General features: G+C 41.8%; 1 protein-coding gene across 2 annotated transcripts in view; it reads right to left on the reverse strand.

Annotated features, from left to right (window-relative positions):
* Window positions 1-21,303, reverse strand: part of HDAC4 (histone deacetylase 4) — a 90,804-nt gene that overhangs the window by 23,700 nt on the left and 45,801 nt on the right. For both annotated transcript variants that reach the window (XM_053472213.1, XM_053472214.1), the window contains one exon: window positions 13,630-13,701. In XM_053472213.1, coding sequence (XP_053328188.1) covers window positions 13,630-13,701 — 72 coding nt within the window. The remainder of the gene's footprint in view (window positions 1-13,629; window positions 13,702-21,303) is intronic.

Consider the following 21,303-nt stretch of genomic DNA (forward strand, 5'->3'; position numbering starts at 1 on the left):
GATCGTGAGAAGGGGGGTAGGGAGGGAGAGGGTAGATCTTGAGAAGGGGGCGGAGGGAGAGGGTAGATTGTGAGAAGGGGGGTAAGGAGGGAGAGGGGAGATCGTGAGAAGTGGGGGTAGGGAGGGAGAGGGGAGATAGTGAGAAAGGGATAGATGGGTTGGGGGGGCCCCTTAACAGATTCTCGCACCGGGGCCCTGAGGTTTCTAGTTACGCCCCTGTATACATACAGTGTTAAAAAGGATTGCAGGGCAGCAGTAAAGCTCAAACACACATCTTACAGCCAACAGTGCCTAACAGTGTTGTATGCAGTAGACTTGTGCATTCAGATTCATAAGAACTTCAAATTTACCAAATTCCAAAGCTCTGAATCTTCATCAGGAAAAACTTGGGCTTGCAGTCACTCACACTCTCACTCATTCTCCTTCACGCCCTCTAAGTGTTTCCTTACCTTCTCTGCATCTTCCTCATCTTCTATCTTTTATCATCTCTTCAATCTGATTTCTTCTACCTTCGTCTGCACCTCCACGGACATAACTTCCGCCAAAATGACAGCGCTTGTGGTGACATCCTCTCCCTGACCCTCCAATTGCCGATTGGAGGGTCGCGGAGAGGACATCATTGCAAGCATCATCATTTTGCCAGAAGTTCCCGCCGAGTTCATGCCGTGGAGATGCGTCCAAAGGTAGAAAAGAGAAGATCAAAGATGATGAAGAAGCGGAAGTGGCCGGCAGAGAAGCATTTAGAGAGCATGCTAGAGAGAGAATGAACGAGAATAAGTGTGTAAGAGTGAATGTAGGCACCAAATTTCATTCTTGAATTAAAAACGCCTATGATTTTTTGGCGAATCAAACGGGCAAGGGAAGAAAATTGTTGTCTGAAATAGTTGACCTACCCTCATTCTGTTTCTCTACAATAAACTGTTATAAGAACCAAATTCTGATGAGCGCATTGCACCCATTAAGACCATTACAGCCATTACATCTTGAAGGCATCCAGAGATGCAGCAAGCCAAAATGCACCCATGCAAAAACTTAAATGAAAGCACACAGCCCAGCAATGCCAAGCACACAATTCACATTCCTACTCGGAACTCAGCTCCAAGGATGTGACGCGCAACCACTAGCCATTGTGTTCATGGGCTGATGCGTCACTTATGACTCTTGACCATTGAGCACCATAAAAAGCAAACTTGTTAGCGAGAGTTGACAGGAAGGCGGGGGAGGGCTAGCAGTGTCAGTAAGTAGAGCCTGACACACTGTGCCCTCCTGAAAACAAAGCAACCTTCTCTCTTTCCCAGGGGGAGCTTCCACAGCCCTTAGTTTCAGAGCCGCTACTTTGGATTTATCCCCAACAAGCTTACGAACGTAACTAGAACAGTGACGTTCACAGAGGCACAAAGGCTGCATTCAAGCCAGTGATGGAACTCCATAGCTTAGCACTATAATACTGTAACAACTCCATTCGGCCTCCGTGATAAGCATGAAACACAAAGTATACCATTATAAAATCAATGAGGGTTACTTAAAAGTGTTAATATTAGATATTAATCTAACTTAATGGGCAATGCAGCATACTGTATATCCCTGAGTGTAAGTAGTGTGCAAACGTTCCCACACCATGTCTTCCTAAAAACTCAATAGATTTCTGCTTTGCAGTGGGAACGCACTTGTGTCCAACGCACAACAAAATTGTTAATTTATAAATTGAAAGTAACCATCGCCTGGATGGACTGTATAAACATAATGCAAAGCACAGTGTTGTGCATATCAGCATTACTTTATAGTAAAAATTTTGTCCATTTAAATAGCATGAAATGGATCAGAAATACAGTGTAGATGTTAATGTCGTAAATGGCCATTGTATCTTGAAATGGCGGATTCCTAACAGAATTTCTTCATAGGGTACAGAGGCCCTTTATCAGAAATCATCACATCTGTGTTTAAATGGCACGCTATGTTTTACAACTCAAGTTTAAAAAGGCTAATTAATCATTAGAAAATCAATTTGTAATTATGCTAGCACAGCTAGTAATTCCCATGTTTTCCATGAAAACAGCTAAGTGACCCCTAACTTTTGAACAGTAGTGTGTGTATGCACATATATATATAAAAAATAAATTGCGCTTGTATGTATATACCTTTAAGGCAGGCGCCTAGGTGTTTGTGAGCCAAACCGGTGGCCGAAGCACATCTTCGGTAAAATGCCGAAATTAAAAAAAAAAAAAAAAAAAAAAAAAGGGCCGAAAATAATCCCCGCGGGGGCCACACTGCTTAACTGTGTGTCTTACTGTGCAAGCAGCGTCTCTTGTGCTGGCCACAGGAAGCAGGAAACCAGAGGAGTCACATGAATTCATCTCACATCACATGACTGCAGAGACGCAGAGAGAGAATCAGTGGGGCCCTATGGAAGTCTGCAGTGCAGGTAAGGGGGTGAAGGAGGGTGTATGAATGAGTATATGAATGAGTGTGTGTGATAGCATGGTTGTGTAAGTGGGGGGAGGAGCATAGCACAGGGGGCTCTAAGTGATGCAGCAAGCCAGGTTTCAGCATGTACTCCTATCATGCCAAGTCAGCCAGTACATGCTGGAACCTGGGTATGTCTGGGCAGGACTGTGATTGCTGAGTGCTTGGGCAAAGTGTGGGTGCAGGGCAAAGTGCTGGGGCAAAGTGTGAGTGTAGGGCAAAAAAAAAGTCCTGGCTCCTAACTTTCTAGCTGGCTCCTAGATTTAAAACAAATTTGTCAAGCCCTGCTTTAAGGCCTGAAGGATGGAGGTTTCCAGACCATAAGTGTGTATATATATTTTTTTTTTCAGTGGGACACGCCAGTCATCATATGTAAATGCATTTAATAGCTGTGTGGTCCCTATAAATGTTCATGGTGCCCTTCCCTTGCAAATGCATGGAGAATTCAGGCCCCAAGGTGCATACGTGGAAAACCATTCCATTGATTATCTGCTTCAGGAGGAGGCAGCTGCAGCTTCTACCTAAGGTTCTACCCTTCAGTTTTAAATTATGCTTACATACACAAAGGTTCAGAACACCACAGGTTCTTCCCAACTACCACTTTGCCCAAAAAAGGTGTACACTTTTCTTATCAAGGTTACATAACGGAGCAAGTGTGACAGTCTGTCTGAAGCTATGGTAACCAAAACGCAGAAAGACCCGTCACAAACACTGTGCGCATGGAGATCTTCGTGGATGTATCTGCAGAGCCAGACTACAGGGTTATTTCCGTCACAGACGCTGCGAACCAACCTGTTGCCACCATATTAGCGACAACCTTCGGAAGCTCATTCACGTCCCCAAAGCAGCCGCCCACTCCAGCCTGTCTTCTGCTTCCCTCATTAGACGGAGAACATGTTTGAAAGATGCTCCGTATGGCATAGTACGCCTCCATCAGCAGGAACGTGATTCACCAGGGCTCAGCAGGTGAATCATATAAGCCTGGAGGCAGCTATAGAAAGGGTTCAATGAAATAACATCTAAACTACGTAGTCTACACTTTCAAATATCAGAGATTCAACTTCACTTGGGGTTTTATAAAAATAGAAAATCATAATCAACTACACTAACAGTTATTCAAAATGCTAAGGAGATATGATGTTGGGAAATCTACTGCAAGACACTCAAGTCACTCTTGAACAGAACATGTTAAACTAAAAACTTGCTTAATTTTCATGTTCAACCCTCAAGATCAAATCAACCAATTAACAAAGAACACATCTAGAAAACCCCTGATTGTAATAATTGTACGGTTACCCAACTAAAACATTCACTGGGCAGGCAATGAGAAGCTCAACAAAAGTAAGAACAAATGTAAAAGTAATGCAGGGGTTGACAAATTTGTTTTGGTTCTCGGAGCCGATTCCCCTCGGACTATTTTTAACCCATTTGTATAGTTAAATATTTGGTCATAACTCCCCTCTCTTCTAAGGTGATGCTCCACCATACGTTTCCTTAATATATCATAATATATCATAATTAAGAATTATGTATCATTAAAAAGATAATAAAGATATCTCACAAAATATATGTAATAGAAAACATTTTTATAAATTACTGATCAATACTAACATACCCAGAGACTCACATTAATATAACCAAACGCACACTCCATCGTATCCAGAGACTCACACTAACAGACACATCCAGACACACACGCTATCATATCAAGACACTCACACTAAAATATACTTACACAACCACTCAATACTAACAGATCCAGGCACACTAACATACCCAGACCAGGTGACCAGAATCACTACAACATACCCCAACACACAATAACATAACCAAAGACATACAAGCCGCTTACCCTGTGAAGGCGGTGTTCAATGCAGCTCGCAGTCCAGCAATGCAACCCAACATTATGGGACCCCACTGAGACCCGCTTTCCCCCTTGAAATCAGGGACATAGAGATAAAAGCCCAGCAGTTCCCCTTTATCCCTATTCCTAGTGCATGCCGCAGTCTCTCGCCTCTCGAATATTTTAAAACTAAATTCACACGGCAATCATTATGTATTTGATGTGGCTCTTACCATCAAATCGCTAGAGGGATTCATTTCTAATGCCATGATATTTCCTAACTGAGCAACAGAGATGCCATGTTAAAATTGAGGGACTGGACGGGCCGAATGGTTCTTATCTGCCGTCACTGTCTGTCTATGTTTCTAAATTGCTTCAGAAAAAGGCAGAAGGCACATACAGAGTTGTAATACATTTTCAATACACTAGTAAAACTTGTTTACTGTGAATACAATATTACAATATTATCTTATTTATATAGCGCCAGCATTTCTTACGATATGTATGTATTTCAAGGGGTATCACAAGACTAGAATTGACAGACTAAGACAAACGGATACATTAGGTGGAGAGGGCTCTACTCGCAAGCTTACAATCTAGAGGGAATGGGAAAAACGTAAAGTATGGATAATGGAGACAGGTAGTGTGGGGTTGTATTAATGGCAGGTAAGTTGTAGCTACTTAGATGGTACTTAGATGGGTTGTCTCTTTAATGTCCAGAGGGAGGGTGAAAGCTGAATGTTTGGCGGAAGTGAATTTTAGAGGTGACAATTGAGGAAGAACGCATTAGCCATACCTGGGAACTCTCCAGGTTTGACCCGGAGATCTCCGGGTGAAGCACTGCTTCTCCGGTTCAACACCAAATCCTCCGAGTCGCGGGAGTGGGGTCTGGACATGCCCTGCTACCCGCCCATTTCCCCTTTAAATGGGGGGGGGGGGTTTACCATGATTTCAGAAGGAACGCCCACCAACGTAAGCGGGAACGCCCATCAACGTCAGTCCTGGCTGCGTCTTGGAGCTAAGAAGTTCCCAGGTATGGCCTTAGCCCATGGGAAGAACGTACATGTAGAGTACGAGTAGGGAATTATTATTTTTTTATGAGGGCAGAAATGAGGGCCTTATATGTTAGAGCAAGTATTTTAAATTTAATTCTTGAGGTAACAGGGAGCCAGTGGAGGATTTCAACGAGTGTGGAAGCAGAAGAAGGAGCATAAGCAGCAATTTCGATAGATTGCAGAGGAAGGAGTTGAGACAGAGGACCAGAGAAAGACCAAAGGAGTGTTACAACAGTTAAGGTAGGAAAAAAGGAAATGAACCAGAGTTTTGGAGGCTTCTTGGGAGAGGAACGGGCGGACGCGAGAGATGTTTTTTTAGGTGCAAGTGGCCAGATCTGGCTAGGGACTGAATGTGGGGGATGAAAGAGGTTTGAGCTTGGTAAGTGGGAAATATAGTTGTGTTGTTACTGGAGAATAATTCATACTTGGTATTAGTAGGTTTGACCAGGCTTGCCAATCCTAGAACATTTTAGACCACATTTATAAAGCGCCGGCCGATTCCGCTTTATTTATAAAGCGCCGGCAGAAACCTCCACACTAAGAGGAGATTACCAATAATGCAAATTGGCAAAATGGGGGAAATTCCCTCCCTACTTAAAACGGCAGGTTCTCATTGGATCAACCAGGCTATATTTAAACCCATTAATTCAATGCCTGCTTTTTTTATGGCAAATAATACTTTTCATTTATTTAGGTGAAAACTCCTTTAAAAATATCAATTCTTAAGTGTTCTGATCTCTTTTCAAAACCATTATTATTACGGCTGGACTGCTTTACTGAATACTTTATTTTGTGTATAATATATATATATATATATATATATATATATATATATATATATATATATATTGTGACAGGGAACAGGGCATGGTGGTTGACAACACATATATTCCTCACAAAATACTGCAATGCAATGTATTTGATAACCCCAGGGAGAATGTTTTGTTACCGTCAAAGTAATGGTAATACTGTAGTTACGTTTGGGTCCCTGGGGTGGAGCATTTGGAGAGAAGGGAGGGCCAGTGCTCCACTCCACAGTTTACTTGCAGCAGGTGAGGAAGCCAGTCCAGGAGTTCTGATTATCCCAGATAATTACTCACCTGATACCAATGAGCAGCAGGGGGCTGCTACAAAAAGGAGCCCTGTGAGTTATTCAGGTGAGAAAGCTACAAGCAGTGAGTGAGACTGCATTTTTCTCCTAACAAATCTGCTGAGTGGTTCCTAAAGGTCTGTACTAAATGTTTTGTTGGTAGCGGGTAAGCCGTCCAACGATAGTCAGTTGTTGTCTGTCAGTAAGTGCTCAGAGAGCAAGGTTTTTCTTTTTGTTTGTTTTATTTATGTTTGTTTAAAGACCTTTAATAAAAGGACTACAATTTCTAAAAAGAATTCAGCCTTATGTGGTATTTCAAACCTTAAGACTGTGTGGTTACATGATCTCAGCTCACATATGGTGGAGAACGCGGGCACCACATTGATAGTCTGGAAAAGGAAACAATACCACGAAACACAAACATGGAGGATGTTATTAAGGCTTTACTACAGGCAGCAGCCACGCAGCAACAAGCTACAACTGCCCAGCAACAAGCTACAACTGTCCAGCAAGAAAATATTACAATCCTGCAGCAACTGGTGCTTGCACAGAAAGAGGAGCAACAAAATGTCACTCGTGCCATGCAGCAGGAGATCCAGGGCCTATCTGAGAGGCTGGCCAGGTATACTGCAGAAGTGCCACATAGTTCTAAGACTCTGAGAGTGAGTAACTATTTGCAAAAGATGTTGGCTACAGATGATGTAGAGGCTTACCTGATGGCTTTTGAAAGGACAGCTGAAAGAGAACGTTGGCCTGAATCTGAATGGGCAAGCCTTTTAGCACCGTTCCTGAGTGGAGAGCCTCAAAAGGCATATTATGATTTGGAGCCTGCAGAAGCCTGTGACTACGCTAAACTGAAAGCAGAAATTTTGGCCCGCCTGGGAGTCACGATAGCGGTTCGGGCCCAGAGATTTCACTCCTGGACTTATAATCAAGACAAAGCGGTACGGTCACAAATGTTTGATTTAATACATCTGGCCAGGAAATGGTTACAGCCGGAGGTTAACTCATCTAGCCACATCGTGGAACAACTTGTGATGGACCGGTTCCTGAGAGGATTGCCTGTTTCCCTAAGACGGTGGGTCAGCCAGAGCGATCCTAAAACTGCTGATGAACTAGTTGCCTTGGTGGAACGGTATGTGACAGCTGGAGAATTTTTGCAACTCCCTAACCAGGAGAGACTTAGGACCCCGAAGATCCAGAGTCCCAGTAAGTTTGGTAAGACTGATCCAGGGAAAAGGGGGTCTCGGGAGGAGCAGATGGGGTTTTACAACCCAAGGGACACTACAGCAAAAGGCAGGAATTTTGTGAGGCTGGAAGAGACCACACCATCCTCAAGAATAATGCCTAATTATACTGTTAAGTGTTTTCAGTGCAAAGAATATGGACATATTGCAAAAGACTGTCCTGAGAATGTTGTTGCAATGGAATGTAATGTTGGTGATCAGTGGGGTGCTTATTCACTTTTCTCTCACTCTGTATATTCTGTCACACAAAATGAGTGTCTGAAGGGCCATCCCTGGTGTACTTTAAAGGTAGAGGGAAAAGAAGTACATGCTTTACTAGATTCAGGAAGTATGGTTACACTTCTAGACCAGGGTCTGTTAAAAAACACTCCAATAGATGACTCCCAGAAACTAGAGGTTGCCTGTATACATGGGGACATACACCAGTACCCCACTGCTGAGGTGATTATTGAAACGCAAAGTGGTACTGTAAATCATAGAGTTGGTCTAGTGAATGGATTAGTCCATGAAATGATAGTTGGCAGGGATTTTCCTTATTTTTTGACTTTATGGTCGACTGCTGAAAGGGTTAACTCAGTACCAGTAGAGGGCGCTGTTAGTGACTTTCCCTTTTCAGATTTATTGGGGGATGACTTGGACAGAGAAGCTGCTGCTAGGAACAAGCCTTCAACCCCTATTGAAACCCTAGTGGGTAGTAACACTGAGCAGAGTGAGGCAGGTCCTTCTAATATCACGGAGCCTGATGTAGAATTGACTGACCTAGAAGGTAACCTGGGTAACTTCAGAGCTGCACAGTGGGAGGACCCCACTTTAGCTGGGGCAAGAAACCAGATCACTATGAGGAATGGGACCCCTGTTAATCCTGGAAAAACCCTGACTTATCCATATTTTGAGGTAGAAAATGATTTACTGTATAGAGTTGAGAAATTAGAGTCGGTTAAACAACTATTGGTACCCCAGGCATACCGACACACAGTATTAAATCTTGCACACAGCCATGTTCTGGGAGGGCACCTAGGGGTTGAAAAAACAAAAGAGAGAATCCTCAGGAGATTTTATTGGCCAGGTGTAATGGCGTCAATTACAAATTATTGTTCCTCCTGTCCTGATTGCCAGTTAACTGCCCCTCTTACAGCATACCGTAGTCCATTAGTGCCCTTACCTATTATAGAGGTACCATTTGAACGCATTGGTATGGACTTTGTGGGCCCTCTTGTAAAATCTGCCAGAGGACACCAGTACATATTGGTAATAGTAGACTATGCTACGCGTTACCCTGAAGCAATACCTATGCGTACAACTTCAGCAAAAGCTATTGCTAAGGAACTAATGTTCATGTTCAGTCGGGTTGGGATTCCCAAGGAAATACTAACAGACCAGGGAACTCCATTCATGTCCCGAGTTACAAAAGAATTATGTAATCTCCTTCGTATAAAGCAATTGAAAACCTCAGTATATCACCCACAAACGGATGGTTTGGTGGAAAGATTCAATAAAACCCTAAAGTCTATGCTTAGAAAGACCATTGATAAAGATGGGAAAAACTGGGACTGCCTTTTGCCTTATTTAATGTTTGCTATTAGAGAAGTCCCTCAAGCCTCTACTGGGTTTTCTCCTTTTGAACTCTTGTATGGTAGACACCCTAGAGGACTGCTAGATATAGCCAAAGAGATTTGGGAACATGAGTCTACACCACACAAGAGCATCATAGAGCATGTAAATCAGATGCAGGAACGGATGACAGCCATTATGCCCATTGTTAGAGAACACATGGAGAATGCTCAACAACGTCAGCAGAATAGCTACAATAAAAATGCCAGGGTCCGCACGTTTCAACCAGGAGATAGAGTGCTTGTTTTGGTTCCTACTGTAGAGAACAAATTCCTAGCAACATGGCATGGACCTTATGAAGTAATTGAGAAAGTGGGAGTAGTGAATTATAAAGTAAGACAGCCTGGAAGACGAAAGGAGGTACAAATTTACCACGTGAATCTACTTAAGCCATGGAAAGAAAGAGAAGTGCTTGTGACCATGGAAGCATCAAACCTCCCTCCAAAGGATAATGATCCTGCTGTCAATATATCCGAAACCCTGACTGTACATCAGAAGAGGGAGGTAAAAGACTTTATTAGATTAAATAAAGATGTTTTCTCCACAGTTCCAGGGAGAACTGCTGTAATAAAGCATGATATTGTCACTGAACCGGGGAAAAGAATCCATCTTAAGCCGTATAGAATACCAGAAGCTCGTAGAGAAGCAATCAAAGCAGAAGTGAAGAAAATGTTGGACCTTGGGGTGATCGAAGAATCCCAAAGTGACTGGTGTAGCCCAATTGTGCTTGTACCAAAGCCTGATGGTACAATCAGATTTTGCAATGATTACCGGAAACTTAACACAATATCCAAGTTTGATGCATATCCCATGCCGAGGGTTGACGAACTTGTGGAAAGACTTGGGAAAGCCCGGTATCTCTCCACACTGGATCTAACCAAAGGCTATTGGCAAGTGCCCCTCACAGATCGGGCAAAGGAAATAACTGCTTTTTCTACTCCAGATGGACTTTTCCAATATAAAGTGTTACCTTTTGGTTTACATGGGGCTCCAGCAACATTTCAAAGAATGATGGACCGAATCCTAAAACCACATACCCGTTATGCAGCGGCTTACTTGGATGATGTGGTTATACACAGTGAAGATTGGGAGTCTCACTTACCAAAAGTACAGGCCGTCCTTAATTCCATACGAAATGCTGGCTTAACAGCAAACCCTAGTAAGTGTACTATTGGCCTAGAGGAGGCTAAGTATCTAGGGTTTTCCATTGGGAGAGGGTTAGTCAAGCCACAACTTGCTAAAATTGAAGCCATACGGAATTGGCCACAGCCATTGACTAAGAAACAGGTCAGAACATTCCTTGGTCTTATTGGCTATTACAGGAGATTTATTTCCAACTTTGCAACTATAGCTAGTCCCTTAACTGACCTCACAAAAGCTAAAGCCCCTGTCATGGTGAAGTGGTCCCCTGAAGCTGAACAAGCATTTCAAAGTCTCAAGGAAGCGATTTGCATTCAACCTGTATTGGTCACACCGAATTTCTCAAGGGAATTTATCCTACAAACCGATGCATCTGATGTAGGATTGGGAGCAGTGCTTTCCCAGGTAACTCAAGATGAAGAGCACCCAATCTTGTACCTAAGTAGGAAACTTCAACCTAGAGAAAAGAATTATTCAATAGTTGAGAAGGAATGTTTAGCTATTAAATGGGCTGTCGAAACTCTGAAATACTATTTGTTGGGCAGAAGGTTTAAGCTAGTGACCGATCACGCACCACTAACTTGGATGAGTCAAAACAAGGAGAAAAATAGCAGAGTTACACGCTGGTTCCTTAGTTTACAACCCTATCATTTCTCATTAGAGCACAGGGCAGGCTCTAAACAGGGTAATGCTGATGGTCTTTCACGTAAACATTCACTTATGACCGTGGTCGCTCACCCCACTAGGTTTGAGCTGGGGGGGAGGATGTGTGACAGGGAACAGGGCATGGTGGTTGACAACACATATATTCCTCACAAAATACTGCAATGCAATGTATTTGATAACCCCAGGGAGAATGTTTTGTTACCGTCAAAGTAATGGTAATACTGTAGTTACGTTTGGGTCCCTGGGGTGGAGCATTTGGAGAGAAGGGAGGGCCAGTGCTCCACTCCACAGTTTACTTGCAGCAGGTGAGGAAGCCAGTCCAGGAGTTCTGATTATCCCAGATAATTACTCACCTGATACCAATGAGCAGCAGGGGGCTGCTACAAAAAGGAGCCCTGTGAGTTATTCAGGTGAGAAAGCTACAAGCAGTGAGTGAGACTGCATTTTTCTCCTAACAAATCTGCTGAGTGGTTCCTAAAGGTCTGTACTAAATGTTTTGTTGGTAGCGGGTAAGCCGTCCAACGATAGTCAGTTGTTGTCTGTCAGTAAGTGCTCAGAGAGCAAGGTTTTTCTTTTTGTTTGTTTTATTTATGTTTGTTTAAAGACCTTTAATAAAAGGACTACAATTTCTAAAAAGAATTCAGCCTTATGTGGTATTTCAAACCTTAAGACTGTGTGGTTACATGATCTCAGCTCACAATATATATATATACACACATATATATGGTAACATTAAGGTAAGTTTGTATAGGGAAAGGTAAAGTGATAACATCACATGTGAGTCTCTGTCATCTGCATAATGACAGTAGTATTTCTAAATATATTCTTTATGCAAAACATTCTGTTTTTGACAATGTCTAAGTATCAAGTTCAACATATTGAAAGTCTATTATAAAATATCCATTACAATCCATTAACTAAGCTAATGAAATACTTTCTTATTCTTTACTTATAACAGGAACATAAATAAATAAAGATGATGGAGTAGAATGCCTCTCTGCCCTTTTCAGCCAAAGTGCTTGCATTTAAATTAACGGGAACGTTTTCTGAGCACACATACTTGGAACTCCTGGAAATCTCACGCAAGCGAGTGCTGGAACTGGCCGATGATGGGTATTCGTGCTCATGGATCGCCAAGCAGGTGATGCCTTCATCAAACTGCATCACCTGCAAAGGATATGGCTCGGGGGCGCAGAAACAAAGCACTTGCTATTCTGGTAACGCTCTTCTCTGTATTTGCATGCAAAAAAAACAACACACAAAACCAATAACTAAACAACACTCCGCTACCCTATGCAGTAAAGTACGCGAAAAGGATGAAGAGGATCTTTAAATTCACGTCAGACTACCAAAAAGAGATAGGCGTGAAGTACAAAGATGGTGCGCAGTCCAGGAATTCAATAGACAACTGCAATGCAGTAAATTGCAAGCTCTAGGTACTGGGGTTGTCCACAATGTCTATTCACATTTAACCCTAGTGTACAACATTACAGAGTCTATTGCCGCTAGATAAATAAACTGCTAAAAAGTTAGAGGTATACCGTCCCTAATTATATCACATATATCCATGTCCCACAGCAACAAGACATTAGGAGACTCACACTTCACGGGGGTGATTAGAGCAATAAGGGCAATTCTAAATAGTAAGTTCAATCAGAAAAGAACAGAACAGGTCAAGAATTGGTTCAAAATATATAATTATATATATATATATATATATATATATATATAGACTTAGAAAGTAAACTTGTGTTAAAGGGTAGTAAGGCAGACACTAGGAATGTGTCATGAGTCCACAAGGCATTCTTTCCTGGATTCAGCACTAATCCCAGAATTACCATTACAGAATGAAAAATGTTGCCAATTACAGTTTTATTATGTTGAATGTGTGTTATTTTTAAACAATATTCTTAAGTAGAGATATACTGATTTTCTTAACTATGGATGTTATATTATTAATGTAACATGAATGAATCTGCTACAATATTTTGGATAAATACAGCCCACAGAGCAAGTAGCACTGGGGAACATCCACTGCATGATTTCCACAAGGTTCAGCCATTTTTTTCCCAAAAATGTTGACTATGTACGGGATAAAACATCCATAACTGACAAATCTTATAGAAAATACTAAACGATAGCTGTCAAGCAAGCATTCAGTGACGAGTAGGCAATATTATTCTGCAGGGAGTAACATCATACACAGCCTGATGTCTTGGAGCATGGTTACAGAGAGATGTTATTTTCCAAAATGTAAGCCACACAATGCTCAGATGTTTGATAATTACTCAACTGGTCTTCTGCAATGCAAACAAGGAAGGCCTATGTATCTCCTGCATTATGATTGCTGTACCATAAAAATGAACCACGCTGACAAGAGGCTCATATAGGTACCCAAGTCACAGTAGCCCGCATGTTGACTGCATTGAAGTCAACATTTCAGATATTTATTGAATGGCCAGATAACATATGCAACATGATAGCATTCACCATCACACAGATGCGTGTACTCACCAGTGCTTGGCATATGTTTGGCACGACTCTGCGTCAGAAGTTCAACTGGTTGGTCCCGACCAGAAATTCCATCTGCAAAGACAGAAACGTGACAACTTCAAGGACTGCAATCTTAAGCCCTGATCCACTTACTAGACACTCAACTGAGGAAACATGAGATATCACAAACAAGTTCAGCAAAAAATGGATGGCTGGTAAAAAGAACAATAAGGTGTAAGCAACCTGTCTGGTGTCTGAACGGACAGGGAGGGTGACCAGTGTGGCGTCTGGGAAAACTTTACATTTTGGAGTAAGTTGTGTTTTGATGAGCAAAGGGTTAGAGATGGACTAGGAAGAGCCCTGTGTCTGCCAGCAAAGGACTTCAACGGTGGTGTAAGCAGCCCCTTGCCTCATAGCATAGAGCAGAGCATGCTGTATTAACAGCCCACCCCAATCTGATGTCTGTGGATTCAGCGTATGTTGTGCATGCAGCTCTTGTCGAACACCTGCCTCACCCAGATGGGAATTAACAAAACGGCTTCTCAGGCTTAAAACCCGAAAGAGGAGCCTGTGATAGATGAGAGCCCTCACAAGAGGAGGGAGAAATAGAAGCAGAAATGGCTATTCATTCTGGGGCAGTTTGATGACAATACAGTGCAGCTGCCGACAGAAATATAAAGCCAGGAGGCGGAGGCTATAAATAGCTCAGAAAGAGACCGCGCAGGGAGCTGAAAGATTAAAATGCAGAAACACACAGAGCAAGGAGAGAGTGCAGTTCCCAAGACTTCACAGGCAGTAGAAGACAAGAAATCCTGTATAAAGGAAAGCAATAAACTGAGGAACAACGAGGATCAGGTGGCAATGAGGAGGCATGCTCGAAGAAGACAAAACACGTTCGTCTAGTCAACACAAGCGAGTTATTCCAAGCAGTTACACAAGGGTTAATATCTTTGGGGTTTTCAGGGCACTACTAGTTAACCTTTATAGCCATGCCAAGCTGGGTAGTTGCGTTGGCTTACACTCCTATCACTACTATCAGACAAGCTGAGTGTGTTTCAGAAAAGCAACTGAAATGACGAGCAAGCATTAGCACCTATAAAATAAACCTACAAAGCAAAGCAATTCATCTCCGTCTTCTAATTCCAGCTGCCACAAGCCAGGTCACCATTCTCATCTGCTGTCTTTGGAACACACTGACCGTTACCTGAGGAGTAATTAATGAGTCTGGGTTGGCAACCCAAGAAGACCCCTACCTAAATCATACAAATGGCTTTCACACCCCAAGTAAGCACAAACAAGTGGTGAATGAGCAAATTAGCATTTTTAAGTTACAGATGACATTTTAAATGAAGGAAGACAACTGGACGCATGTGTCTACTTCGAACACTTCACCAAAAGAGAAATCTGTAACACGGTGGCCTCTTTGTACAGCTCCAAAAGGTGAATTACAGAAGAAGTCCTCTGAGGTTGACTTATTCTAGATCAGTGGTAGTCGGTGGATAACACACCGTCGATCCTCGGTACACAATTCTCCATATCTCATCAATAATAAATGTTCCAAGATAATAGAGACATGGATTAATCCTGAATATCACACGCTACACTGAACAGCCACGAGTAATATATGCAAAGGTGGATCTCCCAGAGAATGAGGCGCCACCAACCTGGATGTCTGCTCCTATACACAGCGGCTCACAGTCCACTATTGTTCTTGCACAGCAGCCACTGGTACTGTTACTGGGGGCAGTAATCCCCACATCTCTCTGGCAGCAGCTCCTGCCTGCTCAGCCAGAGCTATTAATAGAGATCCCCACAGACTGGACATCACGTGCTCGGTTATGGCATTTTAATAAGCCTGCAGGCAGAGCAGTATCAAAATACAACCTGCTTTATGATGCAAGGAAAGCATTCTCACACAAAGGACTCGTATGAAACGTATCCGGTAAATGTGTGCGTTCAGGAATGCGACATGCTTTAGCAAAATAATGAAACAGCTATGTCAATTCAAACTCAAAGCCGTGATTATTTTACATTTTCTTTTCAGATTCGGTCAGCGCTCCTGAATGAGAAGTCGTCAATTGTAAAATTACTTTTTTTGTGTGTCATGCTTTGAATAGAGACAGTATCTCACAAAAAACACCATGAAAGATGCCACGTCTGACAATTTATCAATCTTCTACTAAATCTCCATGAATGAAAAGGCTTCAAAACAAATAAAAATGTACACGGAAAAGACAAAGCAAAAAATATATATAAAGTTTAAAATGCTGCATTCTCAGCACCAAAAGCAATATTGGTTCTCTACATATAACACGACTGAAGCACCTACAAAGGATAATCGTGTTACATTGTGCATTTTAACTGAAGCACTGAAGACCACGAAAGAATGTATTTTTTTTTTAAATGTTTGTTTTGGGTTGATTTGGTGTTTTTGTTTTTTAAGTTGTATGAAACTATTAATGCATGAAATACATTTTCACAGAAGATTAAACTCAGCATATTCTTTTCAATTAACAAAAGAAGACGGCAAAAGGGGGTATGGGCTGAAGGGCTGAGTTCCCCGCCCAAGAGATGGAGGTTCAATGAATTCTGATTAATCAGAGACATTTCAGGATCCTTTCAGACAGAGGTTTCAATGATGCCATTCTCAAAATATCTGGCAACCGCCCCCCCAATGTTCATTATTGGTTATTCATGGTTTTCATTTAAGTTAAATAAAATACTATAATTGAGCAGCTGGGGATGTTATTCTAAGCACAAACCGTGAAGAGAATCCTGCAACAGTTTTGTGCAGCCGTCTGGTAAAGGAGAAGAGGCATGTCATACAAAGGATCTACATTCACGTGTGGCTGCAGACAAAGATGGCTGGATCTGAAAGCCTCTCTAGAAGTGGTAAAAAGTTACCGTTTGGAAAAATCCTATTAGTGTAAAAAAAAAAAAAAAAAAAAATTATAGGACATCCAGCCATTAAGACTGCTTTTATTTCCATGAAAAATGCTATTGATATTACACCTAGAAAATCTAAACAAAACCTTAAAACAGCATATTAAATAATATAACACGCAAAAGATGGTTTCCAGTGCTAAATCCAATTAGGATTATTTCTTAGATTTTACATTGCTCGTTATCCTACGAAACCTCCCGAACAATGAATGCATGCGAAAGGACTTTCATATACAGTACATGTCCCTCCATGGTCCAACGATTCTCATCACTGATTAGTTGCTTGAAGAAGCCAATCAGTGGCAGGAAAGGACTCCCCACTGAAATCAGTGGAAGTGATTTCATGCATTGCGGGTCAACGTTCGGAAAGCAAGCACTCAAGGCATCTTAGTATATCATGTGCCAGGAAATGTATTTGACCAAACGCATCCCCTGCACAGCAAACACATGGAGGACAGAGAATAGGGCAAGCGCAACCAGGATGACTCTACAGAATCATACCATGCATTTGCAAAGGGGACATCACAACAGTTTAAGTGCACTATGGTGTCTGACAGCGTTCATAGCCCTTACTAAGATAAACAGAAGACCAATGTGCTTTGGACTTTTTGTGTCAAGGTTTAAGACCGAGTAGATGGTTTATACGGCTCTTGTGAAGACATTCTAAGCATACAGAGGCTTGGATGCGGGTATACAGTAAAATCATTCTCTACATGGTGCCATATTACTAGAAAAGAGTAAGGGTTTCCATATGCTTTGAGCTCTGGCAAGAAAACCGACTTCCTTCATCTTTATGACTCTCAGAGGACTTAGTGGCTGTATTCTGAAGCAGTGCAAGTAATGTGGGAAGCATTAAGTAAATATAACTGCATTCATTGTTAACACTGACTACAAGAAGGTATGGGTTTAAGACTGGGCAACCACCCATCCTCTGTGACATCAGCATGGTCACATATGTAAACTAATCTCAACATTGGAATGTAAATGTTACACACGCGGTATATTATCTAAAGGAAACTGGCAAAGCCACTTCCATAAAGTTTGCAATTCTGTTATTTATGAACTTAAAAAAGTTTATGGGGCTTGCTGTAGTGCTTCTAGAATACCAGTAAGCAGTACCATTTAAACACAGAGAGGCCATACTTCAAAACCAGATCATTCAGTTTATTTAGAAAGGTCTCCTGACAAGACCTGATCAAATCTCAGCATTCAGGAGCAGAGCCGGCTGCACACAACAGACCTCAAATCAGATTCCAGAGCTACAGAATTTGATGGCACTACATAAAACAATAAACAACAAATAATAATGTAGACATGACACTACTAATGTAGACAAATACTACTACACTAACATACTACTACTAGAGGCAGGTCTGCGCTGAACTCTGCCCGTCATACATCACACAGACCTGATAAGAAATCAGGAATAAAGCAAGGACATGGCTCTTTGTGGCGGAGCTGCGTGAGAGCCTGTAATCCCAGGCGCAAACAACAGAAACTCGCCTAACAAACATCATTCATCACAGAAAAGGCACAGAGTAAGGAGTATGGAACAGTGGACTAAATATCTTGCTCTTAGGAGCAATGACGACATCTTAGACATTTATATAACGGTTTCGCTTGAAAACAAGCAAGCATCTGTGCGTCTTCCTTTACTGGGGTGATGGCATCACTTGCTGTTTGGTGATGAAAATGTCTCCAGCGCATCCAGTTTATCGTCTTTTATAGTACTCATATCCAGGGCCACGTTAGGACGACCAGATGGCTCCTTTAATCAGCGATGCTTAAAAAAAATGTTATGCTGGGTAGCGGTTTGAGTACAACAGTAAAGGAGCCATCCTGTCACCATGTCACAACGGCCGGCGACTGGACTTAAAGAAAGCGAATTGGATGAGAAAATAAGAAACAGGTGGTAGGCTGAATGGAGAAAAGAAACAAGGATGTAAAGGAGAGTAGATGGGTTGGCCCTTGAAATGTAGGCATTATGACACAAATAAGCAAGAGAAAGACTAAGCCAAAGGTACCAAGACAGATAACATGCCCATAAAATATATCTCCTAAACAAAACCGGCTCAAAAACTATTCCACATATAAGGTTACCTATATGCCATTATTCTGCATCAGCCATATTTAAACAACCATTCAACAGAATTAAGCAAATGTTCTGCAATTAGACATATGTCACTGTGCAGCTTCGTAACCCACTCAAGACTATGAATAATAGAAAGAAGGGCCAGGACCACAGGGAATGTGCATGCCAGCCTCCAGATGGTGCTTACTGGCTGCCATGGCAGATAAAAACTTCACAGAAAGGAAAATGCCACACAGGCACCAGCTGAACCCAAGACAGAACTTTTACACCACAAACTTAAAGAACGTGCCCCCGATCAAACAGTCTGTGAACCAATATGGTAGTATAGCAAATGTGTGCCCCTGGTATTGGGTTCACAAATAATGAGAACATTTTGTCATTGAGCATAAAGCAACAGGACACAAGCTATATCTATAAAAAAGGATTATATACCTGGGCATTCCTGATAAAGGTTCTTTACTAAGATGGCTAATAGGTTTCATCACTGCAGGGAAGCTGCAACTTCCCTTATGTTGTTTTCTTACCCATTGCACTTTTGTGCTACCAAAGCCATATATTCCCACCACCTTTAATGTTCTGTAAAGACAATAGGAAGCAATATGTTTGGGAAAATGCCAGGAAGGCTTGGTTTCCACAAAGATGTGGTAAGAGTAGGTATGGCAGAGCTTGTGTGTCTCTGCACAGCTGCATCACATGCATAGAAGGTGATTTCATGAGGGCCTGAGAGAATTGCCGAGATGCGTCATCCCTTTCCCATGACAGTACGTTGGCCCCAGAGATTCTAAAACAGCTCTTCTTACAGAATAAAGTACAATACTTCAGATTCATGCTCCAAAAAGACCTCCACCTCAAGCTGGGATACATCCACCAGAAATGAACGGATTCTGGCAATTCTCCCATGTAACAAAACATATTCCTGACAACAAGCAGACAACACCGTCAAACCAAGCGGCCCAGAATACAACTGGCCTCATCTTCAACACATATATACATACACAGCATGTGGTGTGTGACTATATACATGTTCAGTATTTTGAAGCAAAACACACTGACTTCTTCTTATATTCACTACACCGAGAGCACGGCACACGGCACAAATGTGTCCAAACCAATCATAACATTTGCCCCAAAACTTCCAAATATTCATGCAGATCCATAACGTAAGATTTGAGACGGAACTACTGTTCCCGTGCAGAACATCTTGAGCCACTATTTGCCAGGCAGACAAACAGTAATCAAAGGGAGAGTTCTGATTTGAACTGCCCTCGCTTCACTATTTCATTATAAAGGGCTAACGGTAGCAAATTTGAAGGGCCAAGATGGCCTTGTATAATGCATAAATTAATGTGAGAGACTGAAGAAACCTCAGTGACTTAACTATTCACTGTTCAGGGCAACAGACCCTCTTCATAATGTATAGCGAGAAAGGATCTGAAACGCAGCTCCCCTGAAAATCTCCTTTTGGTGAATTAACCGCAGAGAGACCTGAAAAGCAGAACGTGAACAATAGAGGGCGCCATGGAAAAGTTTGATCCTGTTTATTAACTGGGGGACATGGCCAAGTAAAGAAAGCTTTAACAAAAGGGAAGCGCCGTAAAAATAATCCATTTATCCTCTGCTTCATTTGTTACTGCAATCATACAATACAAACAGAAACATCCCTTGATGAACACTGCCCCTTGTAACAAGCCCGTTTGGTACCATTACAGACTATTCTAGATGGCTTGAAATGAGAACCTGCAGTTTTATTTCGTAAACTACCGGTATTTAAAGGGTGTGATGCGGCCTATATCAAAGAGATAAAACAGCTGTAGTCACTTGCAAGGTCCACTAAATTTTAATTTAAGCCTTCACAAAATCGTGCACCATCCGTTTCCCCCTGAGATGAAGCCGAAATATTGAAAAACAATATTTTTTTGGCAGTGTACAAAAATTACGGATCAAGATGCAGACCTCATCCATATTAAAGTATTTTAGGGGTTATTACAATTAAGTATTTTGTCCATCTTCAGAAAGCATACACACATTTTGCCTTTTTTATATACTTTTTTAGTTCCCACTGTTCCTATACTATTTCCTATGGTTAGAGAAAGAATTGTCACCAAAAGGACAGATTTTTGTTCTATAACCAGCGTTATCTCCATGTTTGTGCACTAGGGCAGCCATGGTAACTTTTTGTAAACACAAAGCCAATCAGTGACATCAGGAATAGCTTCTGTTGCATACTTCATAGCACTTAAGTCCTTCGAGGAGGGCTTGTTTCTTTATGTGGTGACATGGGTATTGTTGTCAATCTTTTTGCCAGTTGAAGTCTTCCGGTATCACATGTGTCTTTTGATATTTAACGAGGGGGCAAATCCAGTGAGCTCACAATTCAATATGCCTGTTGAATGCAAAATCTTAGTTCAGTCTCTCTCTGCCCCCCATCCTGCATGGATGGGGTGATCGGTGGTGTGCTGGGTTATGTTGGCCCTTTTGGTTGCAGGTTAGTCCTGGAAATTAATGCATTGTATGTTGGGCTGTCACTCTATTGTAGGTTACTGTGTTTTTGTCTCTTAAATATCTGTTAAAGTAGACAAACCTTTGTGATATATTTTTATATTTGGTTTTACACCACACTTTAAAGCGATGAGTTTAAGGCTCATGATAACGGTGTTTTT

This window comes from Spea bombifrons, chromosome 7 (assembly GCF_027358695.1).
Source record: "Spea bombifrons isolate aSpeBom1 chromosome 7, aSpeBom1.2.pri, whole genome shotgun sequence".
In the NCBI taxonomy this organism is placed as follows: domain Eukaryota; kingdom Metazoa; phylum Chordata; class Amphibia; order Anura; family Pelobatidae; genus Spea; species Spea bombifrons.